Source organism: Canis lupus, chromosome 2, assembly GCF_011100685.1.
Source record: "Canis lupus familiaris isolate Mischka breed German Shepherd chromosome 2, alternate assembly UU_Cfam_GSD_1.0, whole genome shotgun sequence".
Taxonomy (NCBI): Eukaryota; Metazoa; Chordata; class Mammalia; order Carnivora; family Canidae; genus Canis; species Canis lupus.
In genome coordinates, this window is record NC_049223.1 from 22,879,223 (window position 1) to 22,905,958 (window position 26,736).

The 26,736-nt window shown below is 41.4% G+C and overlaps 1 protein-coding gene across 3 annotated transcripts in view; it reads right to left on the reverse strand.

Moving 5' to 3' along the window:
- CAMK1D (calcium/calmodulin dependent protein kinase ID) overlaps positions 1-26,736 on the reverse strand; it is a 431,901-nt gene that overhangs the window by 141,327 nt on the left and 263,838 nt on the right. Inside the window, exon 1 of one of the 3 annotated variants that reach the window (XM_038530116.1) lies at positions 13,718-13,758. The exons of the other annotated variants lie outside the window; for them this stretch is intronic. Within the exon in view, the coding sequence (XP_038386044.1) occupies positions 13,718-13,743 (26 nt within the window). The 5' untranslated portion in view covers positions 13,744-13,758. Of the gene's footprint in view, positions 1-13,717; positions 13,759-26,736 lie in introns of those variants that run through there. 3 annotated transcript variants of the gene reach the window in all.

The following is a 26,736-nucleotide window of genomic DNA, read 5'->3' on the forward strand; positions in this document are numbered from 1 at the left end:
CCTGTGAGTCTCTGCCTGCCTGGGAGTATTAATGACAGCTGGAGGAGAACCCCTGGCCCCCAGCCAGGCTTCCAATTGGATATCACATGAATGAGAAATGTGCTTCTTATCATATTTAGCCCCTAAGATCTGGGATTTATCTGCTCTAGCAGGAAAGAACTCTAGATTTCCTTTCTAGGAGGAGCAAGTGAGCATGCACTGTGTGTCTGGAGAAAAAGAAAACTGCCTTTATTTAAACAAGGCTCCTACAGTAAATACGGGGGAATGACCAGAGGTTCACGGGAAGATGGACATTTAAGAAACATCTTACAGTGCAAAGCGCAGGATGGTTTATCACAGAGATGTCACTTAAGAAGCCACACTAACTTAAACAAAATTGAAGAGGCCATGTAGCCAGCGAGAAAGATCAGCAGCCTACTGTTCCTCTCCTGATCCCTGGCCCAGCTCCTACTGAAGCCTGCTAACTATGTATTTAAAAACAGAAATGAGGACAGTTAATTGCCATTCATTTATTAGTTAAAAACACTGTTTAGGCGTTTAATTTTGGTGGAGTTTTGTTTGTTTTTTGTTTTTGCAAGTCACTGTAGTTTAGAATTCTAGTGAATAAGCCATCAGAAGTGAAAATTCTATGCACACTGAAGAATCAGCTACAGCCACTACAGAGTAGAAACGTCAGCTTTTAGGGATCCCTGGGTGGCGCAGCGATTTAGCGCCTGCCTTTGACCCAGGGCGCGATCCTGGAGACCCGGGATCGAATCCCACGTCAGGCTCCCGGTGCATGGAGCCTGCTTCTCTCTCTGCCTGTGTCTCTGCCTCTCTCTCTCTCTGTGTCTATCATGAATAAATAAATAAAATCTTTAAAAAAAAAAAAAAAAAGAAATGTCAGCTTTTAAATAACAGTACATTTTCAATCATACCCAAGGGGGGGGGGGTAACAATACTGAATCCAATATAATTTCTTGTTTTTTAAAAAAAAATGGGTAATCTAGGGGCAGTGTAAGGTAAAGCCCAAAGCAGGTAACAGGAATAAAACACAGATTCACCCGGATTTTAGAAAAACAGATTGAAATCAGATTTGGGCTAAATTGTCCTAAAAACTCTCAAAATGGTTGTTACTTTCATATGTTCAAGAATCAAACCTAGAACTGGAAACAGAACTAGAATTTAGGAGTCTCTAGGCTTTTACCCACTAGCTTGCTACTCTGTTGCTAAATGGAAAGCAGGGAAGATGAAGAATATGAATCTGAGTTCAACTTCTGCAGTGTTGCCAAGATTTTGGGGAATGTCAAAGACAAGGGAAAGATCCTTGACACAGATGTACTTCCTGTGTTTCCACTGCCCTTGACCTAGTCTATGGCTCTGGTCTGGATTTTGGATGGTATCAAAAGGGGGAAATGCCTAATTTTTATGCTTTATAAATTTGTAGAGAAAGGTATGTATATAGTAAGCTAAATTAAAATACGAGTACATCCAGTCCTCATTGTTTGTGAATTGCAGATCTGCAAATGCTCTACTTGCAAACATCTCTTTGTGACACCAAAATCAGTACTTGTGGCACTTCTGGGGTCATGCGTGGACATGAGCAGGGGGGAGAAAATGTGAACCCCAACTCACTCAGCTTGGGTCAAACGAGGCTACAGCTTTGCCTTCTTGTTTCAGCTCTCATGCTGTAAATAAGTGTCTTTTTGAAGTCTATTTAATGCACATGCTTTTTGTTGGTGATTTTGTTGTTTAAAACGGCTCCCAGTCACAGGACTGAAGTGCTGCCTGGTTTCCCCGATTGTGATTTCGAGAAGGCTGGGATGTGCCTTCCGGCAAAAGCACATGTGCTAGATAAGCTTTGTTCAGGCCCGAGCTGATGGAGGCTGTGCGTTCAATGGCAATGAATCAATAGTACGTATTAAACAGAAACGCAAATAAATGAGGTTATGTACTGATGGGCTGATGAAAAAGTTGGGACCAGAGGCTCACAGGGCCCCTCATCCTGTTTTCCCCTGGGAGCGACGGCTCAGGATTTGCTAGTTCGGTGTTTGTGGTGACTTTTTACACCTGAGAATTGCAGTAGGTGAGCTGCAGAGGCATTTCCTATGCATTACACATCGCGCTAAACATTTTCACAAACATGTTTTTGCAACTTAAGCATACTTAAAAACCCCATCGGGCCTGACAATAGAGCCATATTTACAGAGTAAATACCTTGAGAAAACACAATTTCAATAAATAGCAGTCTTTCCAAGGCCATGCAAGCTTTCCTGTCCAACAGACAACCCTTGCCAAGTAAACTGAACAGCCTTTGTGAGATTTAGTAGTTTTGGAGATGACCAGAGCCACTTCCTGAGGATTGCCTACAAAGCCCACTGACCTTTCACGCTGCATGGCTGCTAAGAGGAACACACCCCACCACCCCTATTCCAAACCCTGAGCCATGCCTGGCCCAAATCCAGACCAGAGCAGCAGGCTCGGTACCATCAGTGGAAACACAGGAAGTGCGTCCGTGTCAAGGGTCTTTCCTTTATCCTTGGATTTTTAAAACCATCATTGTACTCTCAAAAAAAAAAAAAAAACAAAAACAAAAACAAAAAAAAAACACACACACAAAAACCTGGCAACACTGCAAAGGCCTAAGGCAGATTCTTAATTTTCCCTGCTTTACATTTAGCAATGGAGCAGCAAGCCAGGAGGTCATCACAAAGAAATCTCTTCTGGTGCCTACAAAAGCCCAAACTCTAGTTCTGGTTCTCAGACATAGGAAAGGCCAGTAGGATTTTGAGAGTTTTTAGGACAGTTTAACCCAAATCTCAATCCACCGTTTCCTCTAAATTCTGGGTGAATTCGGGGATTATTCGTACAGCCTGCCCTTGGGCTTTACTTCACACTGCCCCTAAGGTAGGCTGCTCTTTAACCATCAACTATATTGAATTCAGTATCATTTCTTTTTCTTCAGATCAGTGAAAAGTACCCACGAGTGTGACAGCAAACAAACTGCTTAGCTGGGAACTCTGATCTACTTCGAAAGGATCCAGCTAGATAAATATCCTAGAACATCAAACAAGACGGCCAAAACGGAGCCATTCTGAACCCCAAACTGGTATTTACATAAAACTAACACAGCTTCATAAACTGTTTTCTTCGAAAGATCTGTTTTCCTATGAAAGCAAGATTTTGAAATTTATTTCTAGAACCACTTGTCCTACTGAGTGGAAAATTCTTAACGTTTCTGAACATAATGAAGAAGAACATCAAGAATTATAAGTAGAATTTAGTCCGTAAATGACAGCTTTTAGAGACTGACATTTTCATCTGTTGAGACAATTACTGTTGAACATGAATATGAATGTTTAACTTAGGTAGATGGATATTTCTGCAGGCATTCAGACTCCAGGGATCATCTTAAAGCAGTAATTTTCAAGCTTTTTCACCCCAGGACAATTATTGAAAAAAAAAAAATCTGGAAAACGTTCAAGCTCCACTTGTCTCTTCTCTAAGTCAAAGGTATGGCAGGATTTCCAAAGAGATAAAATATTCCTCTGTTTTTTAGTCAACTACATTGTTACATGGATTACATCCTAAACCCCTTCAATTTTAGAGCTGGGCATGGACACAGTGCCTCCACTGTGGGGCTAATGGTCCCAATGGAAACCACGGCAGGTGCTCCATCCCAGGGCCTGGGCATTCAGGAGGGCTGCTAAGGGGCCACAGGCAGCCACTGCCTGGCCTGCTTTCTGCTGGAACTTCAAGGGACAAAAGGAGAGTTCTTTCTGCAGGGTGAAGGGGCTGTCTGCAGAAAAAAACACCTAAAAATAAAGAACCCAAGAGGATGCAGAACTAAAAGATGAAAACAGATTTGGACTGGAATCCAACTGTGTCAGAAGCAAGTTTTAGCCCCCACTGACTTTCAATTTTGCAGCAATATTTTTTTGCTCAAGCCAGGGTGAACTGGGTTGCTAATCCTGAATGAGCCCTGAATTCTATACACTCATTACAAAACCTCTCTTTCTTCTTCAAATAAAAATACTCATTCTCTACATTTTAAAGACGACAAATAAATTTGGGGGCATGGGGGGAAGAAGAGAAGAATAAAGCCCAGAACCTACTAGCCACATCTTTAGTTCAGCCAGTGCTATGCTTTAAAAACTCTCTTAAGTATTTTTTAAAAATTAAACAAATCATACATGGTAATTGTATGAAACTATATACAGAGAAGAAAATAAACCACCTATTATGCCAAGATCCTAAGACAATTTCTGTGGATGCTTTAATTTATATACTTTCAAACTTTGGGGGAGGTGTATTTTTTAAATACATTTTTATTTAAAAAATTTATTTATTTGAGAAAGTAGGGTGAGGGAGATAAGGAGAAGGAGAGAAAGAGTCTCAAGTGGACTCCCTGCTGGGCACAGAACTCAACACAGAGCTCCATCCCACGACCCTGAGATCATGGCCAGGGCCGAAATCAAGAGTTGGACGCTTAACCCAGAAAAACTGCGAAGACAGTACAGCAAACTCCCAAAAATCTCACAACCAATTTCCCCTAATATTAATATCCGCAAACAGTTCAGAGAGGTTGCTCCCATCTCCATCCCACTCCTTATCATTAGCCAAAGGCGTTCTGTGTTATGTTTTTTCTTCAAGACTTTATTTATTTGAGACAGAGAGAGAGAGAGTGAGGGGGGTGGGCATGCGGGTGGAACAGGGACAGAGGGAGAAAGAAAGAGGTGGAGAGAATCCTAAGCAGATTCTGCACAGAGCGCAATGTGGGGCCCAATCCCACAACCCTGAGATCATGAACTGAGCTGAAACCAAGAGTCAGATGCTTACCCAAACGAGCCACCCAGGCACCCCTTGTGTCTGTTTTAAAATTTACTACACATCCATCCTACACAATTGATTGTGAAATACAAAATATACATAATATGCCCTCTTTCTCCTAAAAGGGGTATATGTATGTGTCTTTGTGTAGCATATGACCAATAAATACATATTTAAACAAATATTACATATGAATAATAAAGGTAGGCAATTTTTCATATCAGCGCACATCCATCTGTGTACACTGCTGTGCTATGTTAGTGTTCCATAATTTATTTAACTAGTTTCTTATCAATAGCTTGTTTCCACTTCTGTTTGTTTTGTTTTGTGATCACAAATGAAGCAATAAATTGATTTGTTGGACAAATTTCCAGACTTGGAATTGCCGGGTTTAAGAATATGCACATTTATATATGAAGAACTGATACAACTCAACACCAAAAGCCAAACAATCCAATTTAAAAAATTGGCAGCGGTTAGGTGGGTGGGGAGTTGGGGTGACTGGGTGATGGGCACTGAGGGGGGCACTTGGCGGGATGAGCACTGGGTGTTATGCTATATGTTGGCAAATTGAACACCAATTAAAATAAATAAATAAATAAAAATAAAAATAAAAAATGGGCAGAGGACCTGAACAGATATTTCTCCAAAGAAGACACACAGATGGCCAGCAGGCACATGAAGAGATGCTCAATATCACTCATCAGAGAAATGCAAATCATAACTACCATAGGTTTCTTTTCTTTTTTCTTTTCTTTTTTTTTTTTTTTTTTTACCATAGGTTTCACCTTACACCAGTCAGAATGAGAAGTATCAAAGACAAGAATAACCAGTGTTGGTGAGGATGTGGAGAAAAAAGAACACTTGTGCACTGCTGGTGGGAATGCAACTGGTGCAGCCACTGTGGAAAACTACAAGGAGGTTCCTCAAAAAATACCATATGACCCAATAATTAACTCCCCAAAACACTAATTTGAAAAGATGTGTTTATTACAGTATTATTTACGATAACCAAGATATGGAAGTGACCTAAGTGTCCATCAATAGATGAATGGATAAAGAAGATATGACATATATATATATTTATGTATGTGTATATATATATCATATTGTCTCACAAATATATATCTATATATACTACAACTTATTTTATATATATATAAAGCTAATGTAACATTGTGTGCTGGCTATATTGTATATATATAAATATTAAATATTAAGCAGCCATAAAAAAGGATGGGATCTTGCCATTTGCAACAAGATGGGTTAACCTACAGGGTATTAAAGGTTAAGTAAAGACTGACAAAGACAAATATTATATGCTTTCACTCCTATGTGGAATCTAAAAAGCAAAACAAATGAATACACAAACAAAAAGCAGAATCGAAGACCTAAAAATACAGAGAACAAACTGATGGTTGCCAGAGGGAAGGGGCTGGGGGGATGGGCAAAACAGATGAAGGGGATTGGGAGATACAGGCTTCCAGCTATGGGATGAGTAAGTCGCCGGGATGAAGGTACAGCACAGGGAATATGGTCAATGGTGTTGTGATAGCCTTGTAAGGTGACGGATGGCAGCTACACTTGTGAGCACGGTGTAAGAGGTGGCGAATCACTATGTTGTACACCAGAAACTAATGTACCACTGTGTGCCAGCTAAACTCGAGATTTTTAAGAAGAGCATGTGCATTTAAAATCCTGAGCAAGGGCAGCCCGGGTGACTCAATGGTTTAGCACCTGCCTTCAGCCCAGGGCATGATACTGGAGACCCTGGATCGAGTCCCACATCGGGCTCCCTGCATGGAGCCTGCTTCTCCCTCTGCCTGTGTCTCTGCCTCTCTCTGTCTTTCATGAATAAATAAATAAATAAAATAAAATAAAAAATAAATAAAATCCTGAGCTATACAGCCACACTGTCCTCCATAAAGACCATACAAACGTCCCATCTCACAAACAGTGTACAGTAATGCTTATTGCCCCGCACTCTGAGCTCCATGGGTATTATCAACCTTTAACATCATTACCATGTGATCGATTTCTTTTCTTTTCTTTTTCTTTTCTTTTTTTTTTTTTAAAGCTGTTTTGTTGATTTCATCTGCAGGCCCTTGTCTGCCTTTTCCACTTCCGATCTTACATTCTCTCCAATTCTGATTCTGCTCCAGCCACTGGGCCTTTCTTCTCTTCCTCATTTGCATCAAGCACATCCCCGCACAGGACCTCTGCAGGAGTTACTTCCTCTGGCTGGAATGCTTCCCCCAGTTCTTTGCCCAGCAGCCCCCTCCTTGTCTTAAAGATTTTTACGTAAATGTCACTTCTTCTGAGAAGCCTTCTCTGATCAACAAACCTAAGGAAACGCCAAGTCACTCTTTGTTTTATTTTATTTGTTATTTTTAAAAAGATTTTATTTACTTATTTGAGAGAGAGAGAGAGAGAGGGAGAGAACGAGCAGGAAGAGGGGAGCAGAGGGAGAGGGAGAAGCAGACTCCCTGTTGAGTCTACATGGGGCTCAATCCCAGGATCCTGGGATAAGGCCCTGAGCTGAAGGCAGAGGCTTAACTGACTGAGCCACCCAGGTGCCCCCAAGCCACTCTTTGTTTTATTTTTTATTATTTTTAAAAGATTTTATTTATTTATTCATGAGAGACACAGAGAGAGAGACAGAGACACAGGCGGAGGGAGAAGCAGGCTCCATGCAGGGAGCCCAGTGTGGGACTCGATCCTGAGTCTCCAGGATCACGCCCTAGGCTCAAGGCAGTGCCAAACTGCTGAGCCACTGGGGCTGCCCAACCATTTGTTTTAAAATATACATCTTAATTTTATCCAGTAAAGTGAGACCAACAGATCGGGGGATGACTGGCACTGAAAAGACAGACAGCTACTGAGGATTTCCAAGAGAAGAAAGCACACGATGCTATGCAGGGCCGCATGAGGAAGCACCGGGCTCAGCTGGGAGGCAGAAAGAGTGGGAGAAATGGGGCAAGAGCCTTTACTGTGGTGTTCAGGAAGAAACAGGTCAGGCAGGGCAAGAGGGTGTAAGACTGACTGGTTTTAATAATTTCAGTCTGACTGATTTCTGGGGTGCAAGGGCTGTCTTCAATTGTCTGGTACGTGGCCCCAGGTGAGAAGAACAGCATTCCTGAGTGTAGGAGCCCTGCGGAGGAGGTGGTCAGGCTGTGGGCTAGAGGTTGGTTGGTGTGCATGTGTGATCACGGGTGAGGCATTTACTCTTTCTAGAAACTGGCTAACCAGGAGGGGCCGTCTCTCCAAGGCCACCAAGTCCCCAAGATGACAAACCATCAGAGACACATGGTTAATACTGTCATATTATCCCACAACACTTCCCCAATGTGCTGCTTCCTTGCTAATGTATTCATGAACTGTTTGCCATCTCTTAGCTCCACCAGGATGTAAGGGCCTTAGGGCGGGATCATTGTCAGGTTCACTGCTAATTCCCAGCCCTACTAAAACCTGCAGCAGTAGAAGACACTCCATCCATGTGTACTGAAAGAATGAATGACCCTTTCTTCTTAGAATTGCTTATGTTTGTTCTTTGCTTGCTTGCTTATTTATTTATTTATTTGTTTGTTTGTTTGTTTATTACTAAAGATAAATTTATTCTTTTACAGTTCTGTAAGTCAGAAGTGCCCATTTTTTACTTACATGGCTTGTGCCTTTCTTGTTGATTTGCATTTTGATGAACACAAAAATTAAGACATGGTCCATTACATGTTTTGCAAATATTTTTCCTGTTTCCTTTTACTTTTTAACTTGCTTCTGGCTGTAAAAGAGTAATTTTTATTTTCCTGTAGTCAAAGCATCAGTATTATCTTAGTTTTATGTCAAGCTTAGAAATTTTTCGCAGCCCAACATGATAAAAAAAAATAGGATGATATTTAGTATTTTATTATTTCCGTATTTTACAATTAGGTATTTGGTACATCTAGAGTTTATTTTGTATGAGTTAGTAAGGTAGGGAAGCCCTGGTGGCGCAGCGGTTTGGCGCTGCCTGCAGCCTGGGTTGTGATCCTGGAGACCCGGGATCGAGTCCCACATCGGGCTCCCTGCATGGAGCCTGCTTCTCCCTCTGCCTGTGTCTCTGCCTCTCTCTCTCTCTGTGTCTATGAATAAATAAATAAAATCTTTAAAAAATTATTTAAAAAATGAGTTAGTAAGGTAGAGAACTTTTTCCCTAAATTACTAGCGTGATTTATTAAACAATCTACTTTCCCACTGGTCTGAAATATTTTAACATATACCAAATTGTGTGTGTGTGTCTATTTTCTGAACTCTCTCCTCCATCCTTTTATCTGTCTTGCACCAACATCACATATTACATAAATCACTCAGTACCAACGACCTCTCCTCTATCGGTAAGAAATAGGCCACGCTCTATTATCAGATTACTGAATGGGCTAGTTTTGCTGCTAAATTGAAAAGCTGTATCAAAATACAGAAATACCTATGAAGGAGAAATAACATTCACGATGCGTGAAGCAAAACAGGTGTTAAAACAGCCCTTTGTGACAGGAGAAAATAGTTCAACCATGTGGTTTACATAACTTGGCCTTTTAAAGCAAAATGAGCAAAATAGAAATTGCCAGGTCTGTATCCTCTCTCTTTGGAATCAAAGGTGACACTACTAAACTATGCCAGTTGTAGGAGCCAAAGTGAACTGGGCAGGAAGGCCAGAGGTGGTCCCCCGGCTACAGAGAGGAGCCAGAGTCACTTTCACTTGTTGTCACTGGCAATCTCAACATCTACAGCCCCAGGATGTGAGAGTTGGTCTGGTTATGCAAGGCCTCCCTCTCCTCTTCATTTATTCACAGAATAGACACACTACATATGCTGCATATCACAGTACAGAGGAACTGGGGCCATGCCAGGTCTCCTACCTCTTTTGCCCAGAGTCCTCGAATGCCCATACTCAGTGCCAGCTCATACTGTTACTAGACCGCCTTCCTATCTGTTCAGCTGCTCTGCTTCCAACACTCTGCTAATCGTGCGTCAGTCCAACTTCTGGGAAGCCCTACCTCCCTTGGCATTTCTTCTACTTCAAGCATCACCTCAGGGATGGTCTTCAAGAATTTGGGGAAGAGGAAGAAAAAGTCTCTAGAGACTGTCTTTGTTATTTCAGGGACCAGTGGTTCAGCCATATGTGTGTGATCATCTATATTATGAAACAATGGGGTCAACCTTTTGTCAGTAGAAAATATGATTGGAGTTGACATCAGTGGGCACTGAAATATTAAGAGTCAAGGCACAAAGAGTGCATGGGCCGTGGTAGCTCTTCTGATTTTTTGCCATTCCTCCCTCTCACTCAGCAAGTCTGCAGTCACATGGCACATGTGGTCATTGCAAAGTTTGGGAGAAGCTCATGGGTCCATGTGGACATCAGAGGACCGGCCAGTCCTCAGCATACAGGACGGTGCTCTGATTAGAGGGTGGGGCTTCTGTCAAGACCAAATCACAAAACACTATAAATATTTATCACATCCACGATCTCGGCACATTGGAGACATCTCTGTATGCTGACGTCTTGCTCACTTTGTATACTTTTCAACACAATTGTGAATCAGAGTGAACTATAAAAATGAAATGACCAAATGTCAACCTTATTTTGTTTTCCACTTAATGATAAGCTGAATATAAATAGACATGGAATAGAACTTAAGTTATAAATAGTACACTCAGCTCAGTTTAAACCAATTCCTAATAGCTACACTTTTGTGAGAAAACCACTTTACCTATGTGTTTAAGTGAATTTTCTGTTCAAGTGGATTTTAAATTTTGGATGAGGGGTGAGAGACAAGCAAAGTCTCCTTATAAGGAGCACCTGGGTGGCCTAGTTGGTTAAGTATCCAACTTCCACTCAGGTCATGATCTCAGGCTCGAGCCCCACATTGGGCTCCCCACTCAGGGAGGAGTCTGCTTCTCCCTTTCCCTCTGCCTACACACCCCACCCCCCAGGTCGTGTTCTCTCTCTCTCTCTTTCTCAAGTGAATAAATAAAATCTTTAAAAAAAAAAATCTCTTTATGAAGCAGGCTATCAAACTGCCAAAATGAGAAATAGGGTACTAGAGAGTATACTTGGTCTGGTTAATGAGTATACTTAACCAGTTAATAGGATTAAGTGGTGTTTGAAAGGGGAGGAGGTGGTAGGAGGAGAGAAGCGAGTAAGTTATTCAACTAGCTGCTAGGGAAGCCTTCTAGGTGAAAAAATGCAGTCACAACCTAGCGTGGTCATAACCTCTTTTCTTGCAGCTTATTCCAAATTGTAGGAAGGAGAAGGCAAAGGAGCACATCCCTCTCTCCCTTCTGGAGCCTCTGTGGGACCACTGAGAAGGGAACTCTGAGCTCCCTTTCTCAGAAGCATGAACAGCCTTCCCAAAACCCTGAAAGAAGAGACTCATTACAGAGATACCTAAGGATAAGCTGAAGCTGTGAGCATTTTGGAAATTAAAGGAATTTTAGGCTCTTTCTTGAAGGATCTATACCACTTCACTGACCTGCGGATCTCTAGGATCCTGGTTGAGTGCTCTACCCAAACTTGGCAGGGGGAAGGTGCCAATATTATAGTAAAACTGCAATATGAAGGCACCAAGTCCTATTGAGCTGTTTGTATTTCGTTAAGTCTTTCTCTTTCTTATTCATCTTTGAGAACAGAGGTTATTTATTAGTGATTGGGTTGTACCTGTTCTTATTTCAATAAATTATTATTATTTTTTTTTAGGATGAAAGAGGCCCAGGGTTTCCTGATGCCATGACACTATGATGCAGTCATCCATGCCAGATGGAGTTTTGTCAACTGACCCACATGGCCATTGCCAAAAGCCACTTGTTCACCTGGTGGCCGGGAGAGATGTCAGACCTTGGAAGGAACCAAACAGCCCTGAAGAGCTATCGTGGCAAATGACAGGACTCAGACCACGAGGGTATTTTCTAACCTTGGAAAACAAAACGAGAATTTAGGAAGACTTTCTGAGCAGAGCCTGGATGAAAACGATTTGTCATTTTTACCTTCTTCCCCTGCTGCCTTTCATCGTGTCCATCTCTGGTGAGTGGGGATTCTTTGTTTTCAACAGATTTTTACAGTCAGAGGAAAGACCCACATGCATATAGATCATTCATCAACTGTATTTATGGTCACTCTCAAAGTCCTCGATGACAAAAACTGAAACACACTGTTCTGGAGCTTATGAGCCTTAATGTTCCTGAGAAACTGTGAGGAAAGAACATGGGATAATTGGTGGGGATGCACAACTCGTTATAGTCATAAGGCTCCTAGATGGGGCAGCCAAGCTTCCCCTGCAGCCCTTGGCAGCTGTTCACCTCAGTGCTCCCCTCTTTTTTATTCCTCTCTGGAATTAGGAGAAGTGGCCTTTATTCCAGCCAATGGCTCTCTTGCTTGCACTGCGGCAAACACTGCCTCCCGTCCCAGTCTGGTGCGTGTGCCCTTTGGTTCAGACACTCCTATGCTGGGCACACAGGGGGCCTTTGGTTTAGTTTAGTGATTCGGTCGTGAGAAAGTACAATTTTGTTAGGATTTAGCCACCGTTCAAGATCATCCATCAACCAGCTCACATCACAACAAAACGAGAAGCTCATAAACTCACAAAGATTGCACAATCCTATATTAGAGTCCTCATAAAAATGAAACAGCAACTTTAATCTATTACAAGTGTAAAACCCAGTAGGGAGAGAACAGATGTAAAGATTTCTGGCGCACAGTCGTCGGGCCACAGCACAGGAGGCATTGTGTTAAAAGGCTCTTTGTCAAAACATACTGTGAAATATTTTTTTTTTCCTGAGCACAGAATCAATAAATCAGAGAGAATGGCTGATCTTGAATCAACATGAATTGCTCAGTGAGATAATTAACGACCCAAATCATTAAGGGCTCAAGTACAAAGGCTGATATTAAAAATGAATCTGTTCTGGAAACACACCACATCAGACTTTTTCCCATTTCGAGCCTGACATTACCCATCAATCCCCCTGCGTCGCTCTCTCCATCACATCCTTACACAGGAGGACTTGGGCTCTGATTACGCCAGCAAAATGAAATTGTTTGTCATACTGAACACTGATTCTCATTGTGACAATTCTTGGTGGCAACGAAATCATTAGTATTCAAAGTTGGCAGTGAAAAGTCCAGTCTTGCTTAAGTAACCGCAGTTCTTAAAGATCCAGTAAACAGTGTTCACAATAGGGTCTTAGAGCTCTGGGAGTAAGTGCAGAAGGAGGCTCTTTAAAGGCATTTTTAAAAGATATGGCCACATAAGAAATTTTATTTGTACAAAAGGGCACAGAGTAAAAACAGTTTACTTCCCACTCCAAACACCCAATCCTTCCTCTATGAATCAACCCCTAGCAATTTCCTAAACATGCCTCTGGATACTTCCTATGCATATAAGCATCTATGTGTCTATGGAATCTTATTTTTAAAACATAAATAAGAATGCACAGCCCTCAGTGTTAGTAGAGCGGTCATGCGTGAACATATCTTCACAACCATCCCAGATCAGTATATTACGAAGTAACCCCATCCAGGATCTAATATTTCCATGGATGCATGTAGCACAATGATGGGACTTTTCTAAGAATAAATAGTGTTAACTTCCCAATAAGCTGAACTGAGAACCAAAGAATCTGAGAAACAAACCGCCCCCGTGGAGCTACTATTGCTCAAAGTCACAGTTGCCACTTGATGGGACTCGTGGCTCCCACTGTTACTGCGATCGGGGAAATAGGGTCTGTTCCCAGCTCTCTGGGCAAGGTAGAGTTAGGGGATGATAGGAGGGCCTGAGATACACCTGTCGGGCAGAAACACGCAAGGCAGAGTCCAACCAAGCCTCATCATCTCCTGCAAAACTGGAAAAGTCTAGAGTTCCCACCACTGCCCACTCACCTGTTCCCAGGTGCCAGGCTGTCCATCTCCAGGCACCCACCAGTCCTCAATCCTCCATGACTTTCCACCACTCAAAACTGCCACCCCTTCTCCCTCTCAAGCCCAGATGATTGAGAACAGGGAGAGAGTGAATCACTGCCCAGAGGGGCCTCGGGTGACTTTCCTGAATAAAAATAGGCAGAATTCAGTGACTGAAGAACTATTCCTGGAGATGATGAACAACGCAGTCCTTTCATAAGGGGACCTGGTAAAGCTGCCATCACTGCAACAAGCTGCCCTTCGAGCAAAGTGAATATTGTACCTGTGACTGGCTTCTGGTGGCTCCTCCAGGGTGGGAGGGACAGTCCCTCAGCCCTGAGTCCTTGTAAAACATGCTAAAACTCAGGCATGTCTCTTAGTTCTAACGTGTCTCTGCTCAAGGTCACAGTCCTGGTGGTGTGGAATCAAGAATGACAATTTTTAGATAACCTTTGGAAGACAAGGCTTCACCCTTTAGAAGCCCTTGGAAAACATCCCTCAGTTCCAGACCTTGCTGGGATCTCAGGGGGCAGCTACTCTTGTTCCCATTTCTATCTGGAGGATTTCCTATGAGCCACTGTTTGTTTTCTATAGTGAAAGGGAACCTGTTCCATGCTAACTCTACTCCTCAGTTTAGAGATCTCAATGCCAAAAAATAAATACCAAGCACAATGGTGGAAAGGGATTTTGCTCAACTCCCAACATCTTCCAGATGTAATCTCTTAGTTGTTTTTTTTCATTATAGGGATTATCATGGGATGTGTAATATAATTACACAAGAAGCTGACAGACCACATCATCTTTATATTTCATGGCTTCAAGAAGTTGTTTGATCTATACAGTGATGTGATTTTTTAAAATAAGCAATCATTTAAAAATGTTTTAGGGGCACTTGGGTGGCTCAGGTCCTGATCCCAGGGTTCTGGGATGGAGCCCCCTCATTGGGCTCCCTGCTCAACGGGAAGTCTGCTCCTCCCCTTCCCTCAGCTCCTCCCCCCACCCCCCTGGTGCTCTCTCTCTCTCTCTAATAAATAAATAAAATCTTAAAAAAAAAACATTTTAGAACAATCCCATTATTTGCATTTATTTAGACATGGGAATCAATAATCTTCTACTATACTTAGAGATGTCTTTAAAAAATTCAGTTACCTCCCTCTGGGATCCTTATCAAGGACTCATAACTTAAAATGTCTCGAGTCCTTTCTTCCAAAGAACTTGGCTTCAATCAGTGGGAACTACCCTGGCTGGGACTGCTTCTGAGATACTCGCTTCTCTAATGCACTGACCCCATGTCTGACCCAAGACAGTTTCTCCACTTCCCCTCATCCCATCTGACCCTCCAGAGAGGCAGTGGGAGGTCACTGATCCATCCACAGCCCTTCCTAACTCAAAGTACTACACTCTCCCAGGAGGAACAACAGCTTCTTAAAATACCAAGATGTTACAAATTTCCTGCTGGGGCTGAGTCCCCGCACAGGAGCTCTCTGACTTGCTGTAAGCCACCCCAAAGGGCCCCTGGGCTCTGTGGTGTGTGTACTAAGGGCATCTGTGCACACCACTCTCTTCACAGACAAGAAATTCCCCTTCCTTAATGTCCTGTCTTCCTTACGGCTTAATTTGCTTGCCTTAAAAAGGCATCAGATGCCACATCTGTATGCAATGCACCCTCACGCCTATGAGAGCACACTTGTACATCCATTATGAGTGAAATATCAGGTTTAGTTGCCCAGTAATATCTCTGTCTCATTTGCTTAGTCACTAGGGGTCTGAATAAATGGCTATCACAGGGGTAATGAAAAGAAAGGCGTAGTGTTGAATACAAATGTTTACCGATGGATTCATTTATTAGGGAGTTCTACTGAAAAAAAAAAAAAAGAAAAGAAAAACCCTCAATCCCTAAATTCATTTACTTAATAATCATTATGACAGACCTATTATGTTCCAGGCATTGGGCTAGACCTTAAGGGTGCAAAAATAGTAAGATGAGATCCTGTTCTCAAGGAGCTTAGTTAGATGAGACACATATGAGCAAATAAGAACAGGAAAAAAAATCATAAAATCATGTGTGAGCACAGGTGCAACAGCCATGAAGGGCAGGCTTCATTCTCAGGGAGAAGGCAGCTTAGAAAGAGCATCGCAGGGCACCTGGGTCGCTCAGTTGGTTAAGCGCCTGCCTTTGGCTCAGGTCTTGATCCCGGGGTCCAGGGATCGAGCCCCACATTGGGCTCCCTGCTCAGCGGGGAGTCTGTTTCTCCCTCTCCTGTTACCCCTGCTCATTCCCTCTCTTCTCTCTCTCTGTCAAATAAATAAAAATCTTTAAAAAAGAAAAAAAGAGCATCACAGAGAGAACTACTATATAATTTAGTATCCAATCAGTCCATTTTCAGACTAATAAAACCCTATAATGTCTGAAATTTTTACTTATGGACTGACAAACTGATTTACCACATTAGTAAGGCCCATAAAAGGAATTGTTTGACAACTATTTTTTAAAGCAAAATTATTACCAAAAAATTAAAATAACATATCCGTGTATAATTAAAAAAAAACCCTTTTAACTTCTTTCTGTTGTCTGAAAATCAGAAAATAATCTCAACATAATAATTACTCTTGGCACATATTCACATATTTTAGTCAATTTTTATCCATATCCGTATCTAAATGCATTTATCTGAAGAATTCACTTTGTTCCAAGGTGGATTTATCACTTTGAATTTTTTCATAAGATTGCTTACAACTGTCTTACAATCGCCCTCACAGTCGTATTTTATGATCACTAAGTTTGAACCTGTCAACACCTTCGGTGAATTCGTCTCTAATGACTATAATGTTTTAACTTGGAAAACACTGCAAGGGCTCTGATGTCTGCAATCCTGCTAAACGGACAGATTCTTAATCAAAATGTACAAATATTTCAGCCCCAATTTTTTTTTTTACAGGTACTGTCATTTTGCTACCCTCCTTCAACAAATCATACCTTCCTTGGATAAATATTTTTAAAAGATAAACTTCGTCAAACTGTCTCTATTAATGGTTTTTTAAGTGCTTCTCCAAATTTGGATGCTGCAAAATAATCAGCCTTCTCAATCTCATTCCATTGCAGCACAGATATAAAATTATCCAATTAAAAATAGGAGCTCCAACGAAGACACTTCCCACAGATTGAGTTATTCCAAAGCACAATTCTAGAATTTCAAAACTAACTCTGATACACTATCAAGCTCTCATCACCTAATTTGTTCAGCTTCTTTCTTTCTTTCGTAGGGATGTCTTTCAAGTTTTGTTTTCAATAATTGCAATTTGCTAGAAGCTTCAAAAGTTGCTGTCTTTCACACTTCACCCATTGAACACTTTGATTAAAGATTTCCAACTGTCTTTTCACCAATGCCATCAAAATATGGGGAATTTATTTTTTTATTTTTTGGGGGGGGTAATTTATATACAGAGAAGTTTGGTACTATTTAGTATACTTAAATTGAAGTACAAAGTACCGCCCTCAAAGGCTCAGACCATTCTAATAGGCAACTGGTGGAGTAGGTAGTTTGGAAGAATAACAGAAGTCTGGAATAAATGGAATATAAGAGAATGAAGAATCTAACCAGAAGCATGTGACAGGGGAGTTGAGTGGTGCTGAGGGCTGAGAAGAAGTGGTTATCACAGAGGTGATGCTGCTTCTGAAGTGAGCATCATCTAATTTGCAGCAGTTCCAAGCCACCAGGCTGTGTGCTACCCTCCAGGAGTACCCAGCAGCCCTGTGTTGGAGCAGAGGATGCAGACAGGTGCACTGATATCCAGTTTTGCATCTGCTGGGTGGATGCAGCAGGCACACTGGCCAGGGGAATACCAGTGGCCCTCCAAGGGGTGAGGCTGGGTAGGGAAGCCCAGAGGGAGGGAGGCATTGGTTTCCAGCAATGTCAAAGAATTGGTAAGAAGGACAGCATTAGGGGTAGTTGTCAACTGGGCTGAAGGCAGACAGAGGGTGGTGGAGACTAAACTGACAGAGCCACAGCAGCTCTGGGGACCATCATTCTAGAGAGAGGCCGTGAGCAGGAGAAGAGCAAGGAAGGCTGGCCGGAATAGAGCGTGAGAGCCTAAGCTATGAAGGAAGCAAGAATTTTTTATTTCCAGATGTAAAATTAATCATCTGGATGCAGCATAGGGGGATCCAGCAGGATTCTAAATGCCTGCTTCCAAACAGGAACCAGAGACCCTCTCTATAACCCAGCCATTCCCGCGCCAGCCTCCCTCTCTCACCATGTCAAATAACAAATTGCATACATTCATCAGGCTGCCAAGCCAGCTTCAGCACTACATGCCTTATTTATAAAGCCACAGAGTCAGAGGTAAGACATGGTTTTGGAAACAACATCTTGGGAAATGGAGAGACTTAGCTAGCAAATGCTGAAAAATCCAACAGATTTCTAACATCTGTGCTTGTTCCATGGGGATTTACAATGAGAAAATGGAGAGTACCAAAAAATGACAAGACCATGGGATTTTAGACCAGAGGCCATAGGCTTGTCTTAAACAAATGAACAAACAACAAGAAGGACCCTTCACGTTACAGATAGACCCAGGGAGACCAGGCACAGTGCTATCATATAGACCAAGGGCAGAAGGGAGCCTGGAATCCACAGCTTGTGTGTCCAGTCCAGTGATCTTCCCACTGCATAGCATTTCTAAATAAATTTCTCAAATAATCCCTTTGAGATCTCCCTCCAATCTCCTTCCATATGCCTGACATCATGTCCCAAACAGGAACATGAGGGGATTTGCACCTAATAATCCCACCTTTCCGCATGAAACAATCTGAAAACCATTTGAATTTCCATGATACTAATGAAGGGGCAGTTATTTCCTCAGAAGGACCAGAAAAACAAATATTGTTAAAATGTCTATACTACCCAAAGCAATCTACACATTTAATGCCATCCCTGTCAAAATACCAACAGCATTTTTCACAGAAATGGAACAAACTCCTAAAATTCATATGGAACCAAAAAAGACCCTGAGGACAAAACAATCTTGAAAAAGAAAAGCAAAAAGCTGTAGATCTCAGAATACTGGATTTCAAGTTATGTACAAAGCAGAAGTAATCAAAACAGTATGGTACTGGCACAAAAACAGACACACAGATCAAGAGATCAGAATAGAAAACCCAGAGACGAACCCATAATTATATGGTCAATTAATCTTTGACAAAGCAGGAAAGATATCATTGGAGATGTCCAATATTCCAATATCCAATGGGAAAAAGACAAATGGTGTTTTCTTCAACAGATGGTGTTGGGAAAACTGGACAGGCACATGCAAAAGAAAATGAAACTGGACCACTTTCTGATACCATAGACAAAAATAAGTCCAGAATGGGTTAAAGACCTCAATATGAGATCTGAAATCATAAAAATCCTAGGAGAGAACATAGGTAGTAACCTCTTTGAAATCAGCCTTTGCAACGTCTCTCTAGATATGTCTCCTGAAATAGGGGAAACAAAAGCAAAATTCAAACATGAGATTCATCAAAATAAAAAGCTTCTGCACAGTGAAGGAAACAATCCACAAAACTAAAAGGCAACCTACAGAATGGGAGAAGATATTTGCAAATGATATATCAGATAAAGGATTAGTATTCAAAATATATAAAGAACTTACACAACTCAACACACACACACACACACACAAATAATCGAATTAAAAATGGGCAGAAGACATGAACAACATTTCTCCAGAGCAGATATACAGATGGCCAAAAGACATATGAAAAGATGCTCAATATCACTCATCATCAGGGAAATGCAAATCATAACTACAATGAGATACCACCTTGCACCTGTCAGAATGGCTAAAATCAACCACACAAGAAACAACAGGTGTTGGTGAGAATCTGGAGAAAGGGAACCCTTGTTCACTGCTGGTGGGAATGCAAACTGGTGCAGCCACTGTGGAAAACACAATGGAGGTTCCTCAAAATTTAAAAATAGAACTACCTTATGATTCAGCAATTGCCCTACTGGGTATTTACCCAAAGAATACAAAAACACTAATTCAAAGAGATACCTGTGCCTCTAAGTTTTTGCAGCAGTATTTGAAGTAGCAAGATATGAAGCAGCCCACATGTCCATGGATTGATGAACAGATAAAGAAGTAGTGGCATACATACACGATGGAACACGACTCAGCCATAAAAAGAATGAAATCTTGCCATTTGCAATGACATGGATGGAGCTAGAGAGTATAATGCTAAGTGACACAAGGCAGAGATACCACATGACTTTATTTACATGTGGAATTTAAGAAACAACTGCTATTTCTCCTCCTGAACCCAGGGCCCACCCATGGGGCCCTCCCCTGCTCTGAGAGTCCCTCTGCTGCACCCACTCCCCGACTCCCTTGGGGCACTGAGCTTCCTTTAGCACAGGGGTGTGGGGGCTCATACCCATCCTACTGTTTCACTGCCAGGATGTGCTTTTTCTGACAATCACATGCAGGGCTGGCCACATAATCCACTGGGCCCAGTGCAGAGTAAAAATGTATATTCTTTATACAAAAAAATAGGAAAAAAATTGCTTCCTTTCTTGTGCTCTCATTCTACCTGTCATGGTGTTTTTTTATCTGTTATTTAATGTCATGCTTTCTTGGTCATGCAGATACTCGTCTGCATGCAGACCCCTGTGGCTCCGGGGTTCCAGCCCACGTTGGTGAGCTGCGTTCATGCATCTCATTCCACCCCCCACATGGGTGCCCAGGTCCCCACCGGGCTGGGACTAGGGGAGTGGGCAGCCAAGAACCTATCCAGGGAAGGTGACAGAAGAAGCTGGGGACCTGGGGGTGGGGTGGGGGACGACTGTGCTCCAGGATGAAGGGCTGGTACAAAGACCAGCATTGTAAGGAGCCTGGGTGGGATGGTGAGGGGGTTTACCCTGATGCTCTGAAAGGAAAGAAAGGATCTAGATGCCTGAAAAGAGTAAAAAGAGCATTATCGAGATTGGAAAAACATGAGAGCAAACCTGGAGGTTGGAATGTACACATCCCATTTGCAGGGCGTGAGGAAATTGGTTTAGCTGAAGCAGAGAGCCTGTTTCTTTTAGTAAGTTATCAGATAGAACTGCAGTTCAGGAGCATCTCAAACCAAAAGGTATAATCTGATATATTCAGAAATGGATTACTGCATAGGCAGGTTTTGTACAAGCCCTGTTTTTATCTACTTAGGAAATTAGAAGCACAGAAGTTCATGGTGATACCGTCTGGATTTTTAATTTTACAAGCCTCGGCTTGCTGGCTTTTAGAGTATTACATATTTCCTCAAATCAAATAAATATTTGTACAACATATAAGTTAATAAATGGATAATTTCTGAAATTGATGCTGTATATTCTAAACATGACTTTACTCTTTATGAACTTTTATGGATTTTCAAATTTGAGTATTAAAAACCAATTGTTTCCTATGAAAATTTTTACAACTGTAGGGGGGATGGGTGAAACAGGTAAAGGGGATTAAGGATACACTTATCGTGATGAGCACTGGATAATGCATAGAATTACTAATCACTAAATTGTGCACCTGAAACTAATATAACACTGTATGGCAACTCTACTGAAATTAAAATAAACTGTTAAAAAAAAAAACACAACAAAAGTTTTTTTACAATTGTTCTATAATGTATGGGATATTTAAATCCCATTAAAGAACTTTAAAGAACTCATTAGAAATTTAATGAAATATGTTAAGTTTCATTTGAATGGGAAAGAATGGAAAGATGATGTTTAGAAAAGTACTATGAAAATCTTTAAGTCAAAAATGATTATAATAAGAATGTGGTCATAAAAAGTAAAAACTGGGGACACCTGGGTGGCTCCGTGGGTTAAGCATCTGAATCTTGGTTTCTGCTCAAATCATGATCTCAGGGTCATGACACTGAGCCCCTCATAGGGCTCCGTGCTTAGCGTAGAGTCTGCTTAAGATTCTCTCCCTCTCTCCTCTCTCTCTTTCTCCAAACAGAAGGAAAAACTATTACAAGAGACAAAGGAGAACATTATACAATGATAAGAGGGTCAACTACCAAGAAGATACAAGCATCAAACAAGCGCAGAATAGCAGAGTTCCAAAATACATGAAGCAATCTTCGACAGGATTGCAGGGAGGAAAAGATAGCTCTATAAAAATAGTAGGAGCCTTCCATACCCTACCTTTCATAGCAGATAGAACCACCAGACGGAACGTTAAGTTAGGAAACTGAGGACATGAACAACACCAAAGACCAGTTGGACCTAACAGACACACACAGAATGCCATCCAACAACAGCAAAACACATATTTTTCCCGAGTTTGCACAGAACATTCTCCACCATATAAGGCAAAACAAAACAAAATAAAAAAAAACCACCAAAGCTTAATAAATTTAAAAAAACTGAAATCATACAAAGTATCTTTTCTAAGCACAGCAGAAGGAAACTAGAAGATCAACCATGGAAAGAAAACTGGAAAATTCACAGAAACGTAGAAATTAAACAATGCATTCTTAAACAGCCCCAGGGTCAAAGAAGAAATCACAGAGAAATGAGGAAATATCTTAAGACAAGTGAAAATGAAAGCACAGCATCCCAAAACTCATGGGATGCAGCAAAAGCAGTGCTAAGAGGAAAATTTATAGTTATAACAGCTTACATTAAAAGAGAAGACAGTTCAAACCTGCTCACAGACTGGACCCCTTCACGGACTAAACCGCCTCACAGATTGGACCCCCTCACAGACTAAACTCCCCCCCCCCTCAGACTAGACCCCTCACAGACTGGACCCCCTCACACATTAAACCCTTCATGTCCCACCCAGGCTCCTTAATATTTCTCCTTGTATCAGGCTGAAGGGCTGAAGGAACAGGCCCCACCCCACCTATTCCAAGCGCATTCATCTGGCTTGTCCCAATCACCCTATATCCAAGTGTATCTCCTCCACACAGCTTTCCCTGTGACCCACAGTCCCCACACAAACCCCAAGGGGTACAGAGGTTGTGCATCATGATGGCTCCTCCACAAAGAAAACCATTGCAGAGACCAGCTGTGCCCCCAACCTGTTCCCATTCACCTAGTACTAAACAAAAGTCATCAGACCCTAGATTCTCAATTACAGTCATATTATGAACAAAGATAAGACTTTGGAAATTTATATGTAAATATATTAAGGTATCATAGGCAGAAACACTTTTGTCTTCATTATAACTCTTGCCTGTTTGAAAAGACTTTCTCTTGGGAGTAATAATTTGTGTTCTAATTAAAACTGTTTCTGGGAACACACTGCATGAATTATGAATACAATATGCACATGAAGCTACCACTGGCAACCCCCACAAACAGGTTCATGCAGAAGCCAATGGGGTAGATAAACCACACTTTTCTCTTGAAGGCTGTATATATTTTCATGTCTTAGACTATTCAGGAATCTAAAATTCTTTAGAGAAAGTGCATTCAATTATTAGCATTTCTAGTTCAGCAGGTAACTTCTACATATCTTAATACTATCACAAAATGAAAGAAATATTAGACATATTTGTATCTTATGTGGAATATACATAATGCAACCTATCATAATATTGGTAAAACATGCTCATCTATTCCTTCATTAATTGACAAAATTATCTAAGAAAGAAACATGATCATTGCTATGTATGTGGAGATTAGTTTAGTGATTTCCTGTGATATTATTTAGTAAACTTTTCCCCCCGCACAAACCATGACAAAATACAGGGCATTTTCTAGTTAGCTCTGCTTTTAAAATACTTATTTAATCACAAATAATATATATTTTTCCAAGTAAACTATTCACATTAGTGTTACCTACTAGATTTATTCCTAGAAAATATCAGCAGTGTATTGTATTATGCTGGTTAAGGGCATTCACTGGGCCACTTGCTGGCTTGGGGAAACAATCCAACCCCTCTGCTCAGGTTCTCCTTGTAAAATTGGGATAAAAGTGGCTCCTGGGGCTCCTGGGTAGCTTAGTCGGTTAAGCATCTGCTTTTGGCTCAGGACATGAACCCGCGGTTCTGGGATGGAGCCCCACATCTGCATCTGGCTCTGTGCTCAAAAGGGAATCTGCTTCTCCCTCTACCTCTGCCTCGCTCTCTTGCTCACACTCTCTTGCTCACCTTCTCTCAAATAAATAAAATCTTTAAAAAAAAAAAAAAGTGGCTCCTAAGTTTTTTGTCAGGGTTGTGACTGTTAACCATTATCCTTCTTATATGTAATTCTATTAATTGAACAAATACGTGTTAAATGCCTACCATACCATTCAAGCACTGCTCTAGCAGAGAACAGAAGTGAGAAAAATTTTCTGAGGGTGACAAGTGCTATAGAAAAAAACCAAGTTGGGGAAGGGGACAGGGAATGAAGATGAGTGTGGCAGGAGGTGGTGGGGGAGTAGCTATCTCACATAGGGGATCTGGGGAATATCTCAATGAGAAAGTGTTATCTGGCAAAATTTTGAATATTTCCTTCATTCCACGATAGCATTAAGATCTCTAAGGGAAAGTGCTCCAAGCAGAAAGAATAACAGGAACAAAGGCCCACAGTCATGCAGGCCTTCTGAGGAACAGCAAGGCCAGTGTGGCTGCAGATGAATGAAATCATGAGAGAGAGAAGGGGAAGCTGAGGTCAGAGAGGTTACCAGGGACCCAGGACACACAGTGCCCTGGAGGTCGCTCTAAGGACTCGGTCTTTTACTGAGATGGGAAGCAAATGGGAGCTCTCAACAGAGGAACAGCAAAGCCTGGCTGATCTGCTAAGAAAGAACAGTGCAGTGGGAAAGGTTGTGGGGACAAAGATACGTTTCATAAATGATGGTGGCTTGAATCAGAGTGGTAGCTGCAGAGATGATGGCAAAGGGGTTGGATTACCAATAGTCCCAAGCTGGGACCATGGGATTTGCCAATGGATAGGATGGTGGGGCGGAAGAGCAGAAGATGAGTCAAGGATGACTGAGGGTTTTGGCCTGAGCAACTAGAAGAACAAAGTTGCCATTTGCGGAGAGGAGATAGACAGCAGGAGAAGCAGATTTTGTGTAAAATTCAGGAGTTTATTTTGGATCTGGTAAGTGAGCGATGCTTATTACACAGCCAAGTGGAACTCTCGAGCAGAAAGTTGGATATACATGCACGGTTTCAGGGGAGGAGTCCAGGCTGATGATAGAAATTTGAGAGTGACCCATATATAGAAATTTAAGTCTTACTGAAAACATGATATAATTCAATAGGGAATAAAATACTTTTATAAGAAAAAAAATAGTCATCCCGATATGTCCTTTGAATTATACCAGCCTGAAGTATATGTTACATCCCATGCTGGTATAGACGTCAAAGGGGAGGAGTTGGGGGGGGGCCTTTATCATCACCAAATATATGGGCTGATACGCCACAACCAAAGCAGATGAGGAATAAACTCTAAATAAACTGACTTCTCAATGGCATCTTATCTCAATGTCGTATTGACCTTATACTATCTAAAGAAGAATGGTTCAAAAATTAGCATTCTGGAAAAAAAAAGATAATTCTCTCAAAACCCAAATAAAACTGTAAATATAGACCACTATAAACAATCAAGTCTCTGCTGTAGCTTGCAAAGGAACAAATATGCTACAGTACTCAGAATCGAAATAGCAATTAGCTAAGTAATAAAATTAGGGTGCTGAGCAGCCCCTGTTATATTTGAGCATCAGTGCCCAAGATGATGTTTCCTAGGAAACCAAAAACCTCCCAGGCACAAATAATGTGAAATAAGTCCCCCCAAATGTTGCGCTCTAGACACTCCCCAAGTATTTAGAAACAAAATCAATCAAATCAAATCAGTCAAAAAAAGAAAATATTTCAGAACAAATTTAACAAAAATATAGAAGGGTCACACATTGAAAACTATATAACATTAAGAGAAATGAAAGATCTAAATAAATGAGGGATTGACTGACCATGTTTGTGGACTGAAACACTTGATTTTTTAAGCTACTGGTTGTTTCCAAACTAATATACAAGACTCAATGCAATCCCAAATTCCCACAAGCCCTTCTGCTAAATAAATAAATAAATAAATAAATAAATAAATAAATAAATAAATAAATAGTAGATAAACTGCCTCTGATATTCATGTGAAAATGCAAACAATCTAGAATACCCAAAGCAATTTTTAAGATTTTTAAAAAAATTTATGACAGGATAGACAGAGAAAGAGAGAGAGAGAGAGAGAGAGGCAGAGACACAGGCAGAGGCATAAGCAGGCTCCATGCCGGGAACCCGACGCAGGACTCGATCCCAGGAACTGGACTCCAGGAACAGGCCCCGGGGCAAAGGCAGGCGCCAAACCGCTGAGCCACCCAGGGATCCCCCCAAAGCAATTTTTAAAAAGATTTACTTACTTATTTGAGAGAGAGACATATACACAGAGAGAAGCAGGCTCCCTGCTGAGTGCAGAACCCGACACGGGACTCAATCTCAGGACCCTGAGATCATGACCTGAGCTTAACCACCTGAGCTACCCAGGCACCTCTCTAGAATTTTAAGAATTATAAGAATTTTAAGAAAACAGGGCAGCCCCGGTGATGCAGCGGTTTAGCACCACCTGCAACCCAGGGCGTGATCTGGAGACCCTGGATCGAGTCCCACGTCAGGCTCTCTGCATGGAGCCTGCTTCTCCCTCTGCCTGGGTCTCTGCCTCTCTCTCTATCTCTCTATCTCTCTCTCTCTCTCTGCATCTCTATGAATAAATAAATAAAATCTTAAAAAAAAAAGAATTTTAAGAAAATAATAACAAAGTTAGAGGACTCTGATACCTGATTTCAAGACTTACTAGAAAGCTACAGTAAATGAGATGGTATCATATTGACAAAAGACAGATATATAGAGTAATGGAATAGAATGAGTCCAGAAATTAAGTCAGCCTTATATGGTCTAAGGTACCAAGGCAATTAATTGAGAAAAGAAAAGACGTTTTAATGAATGGTGCTGAAAATTGGATATC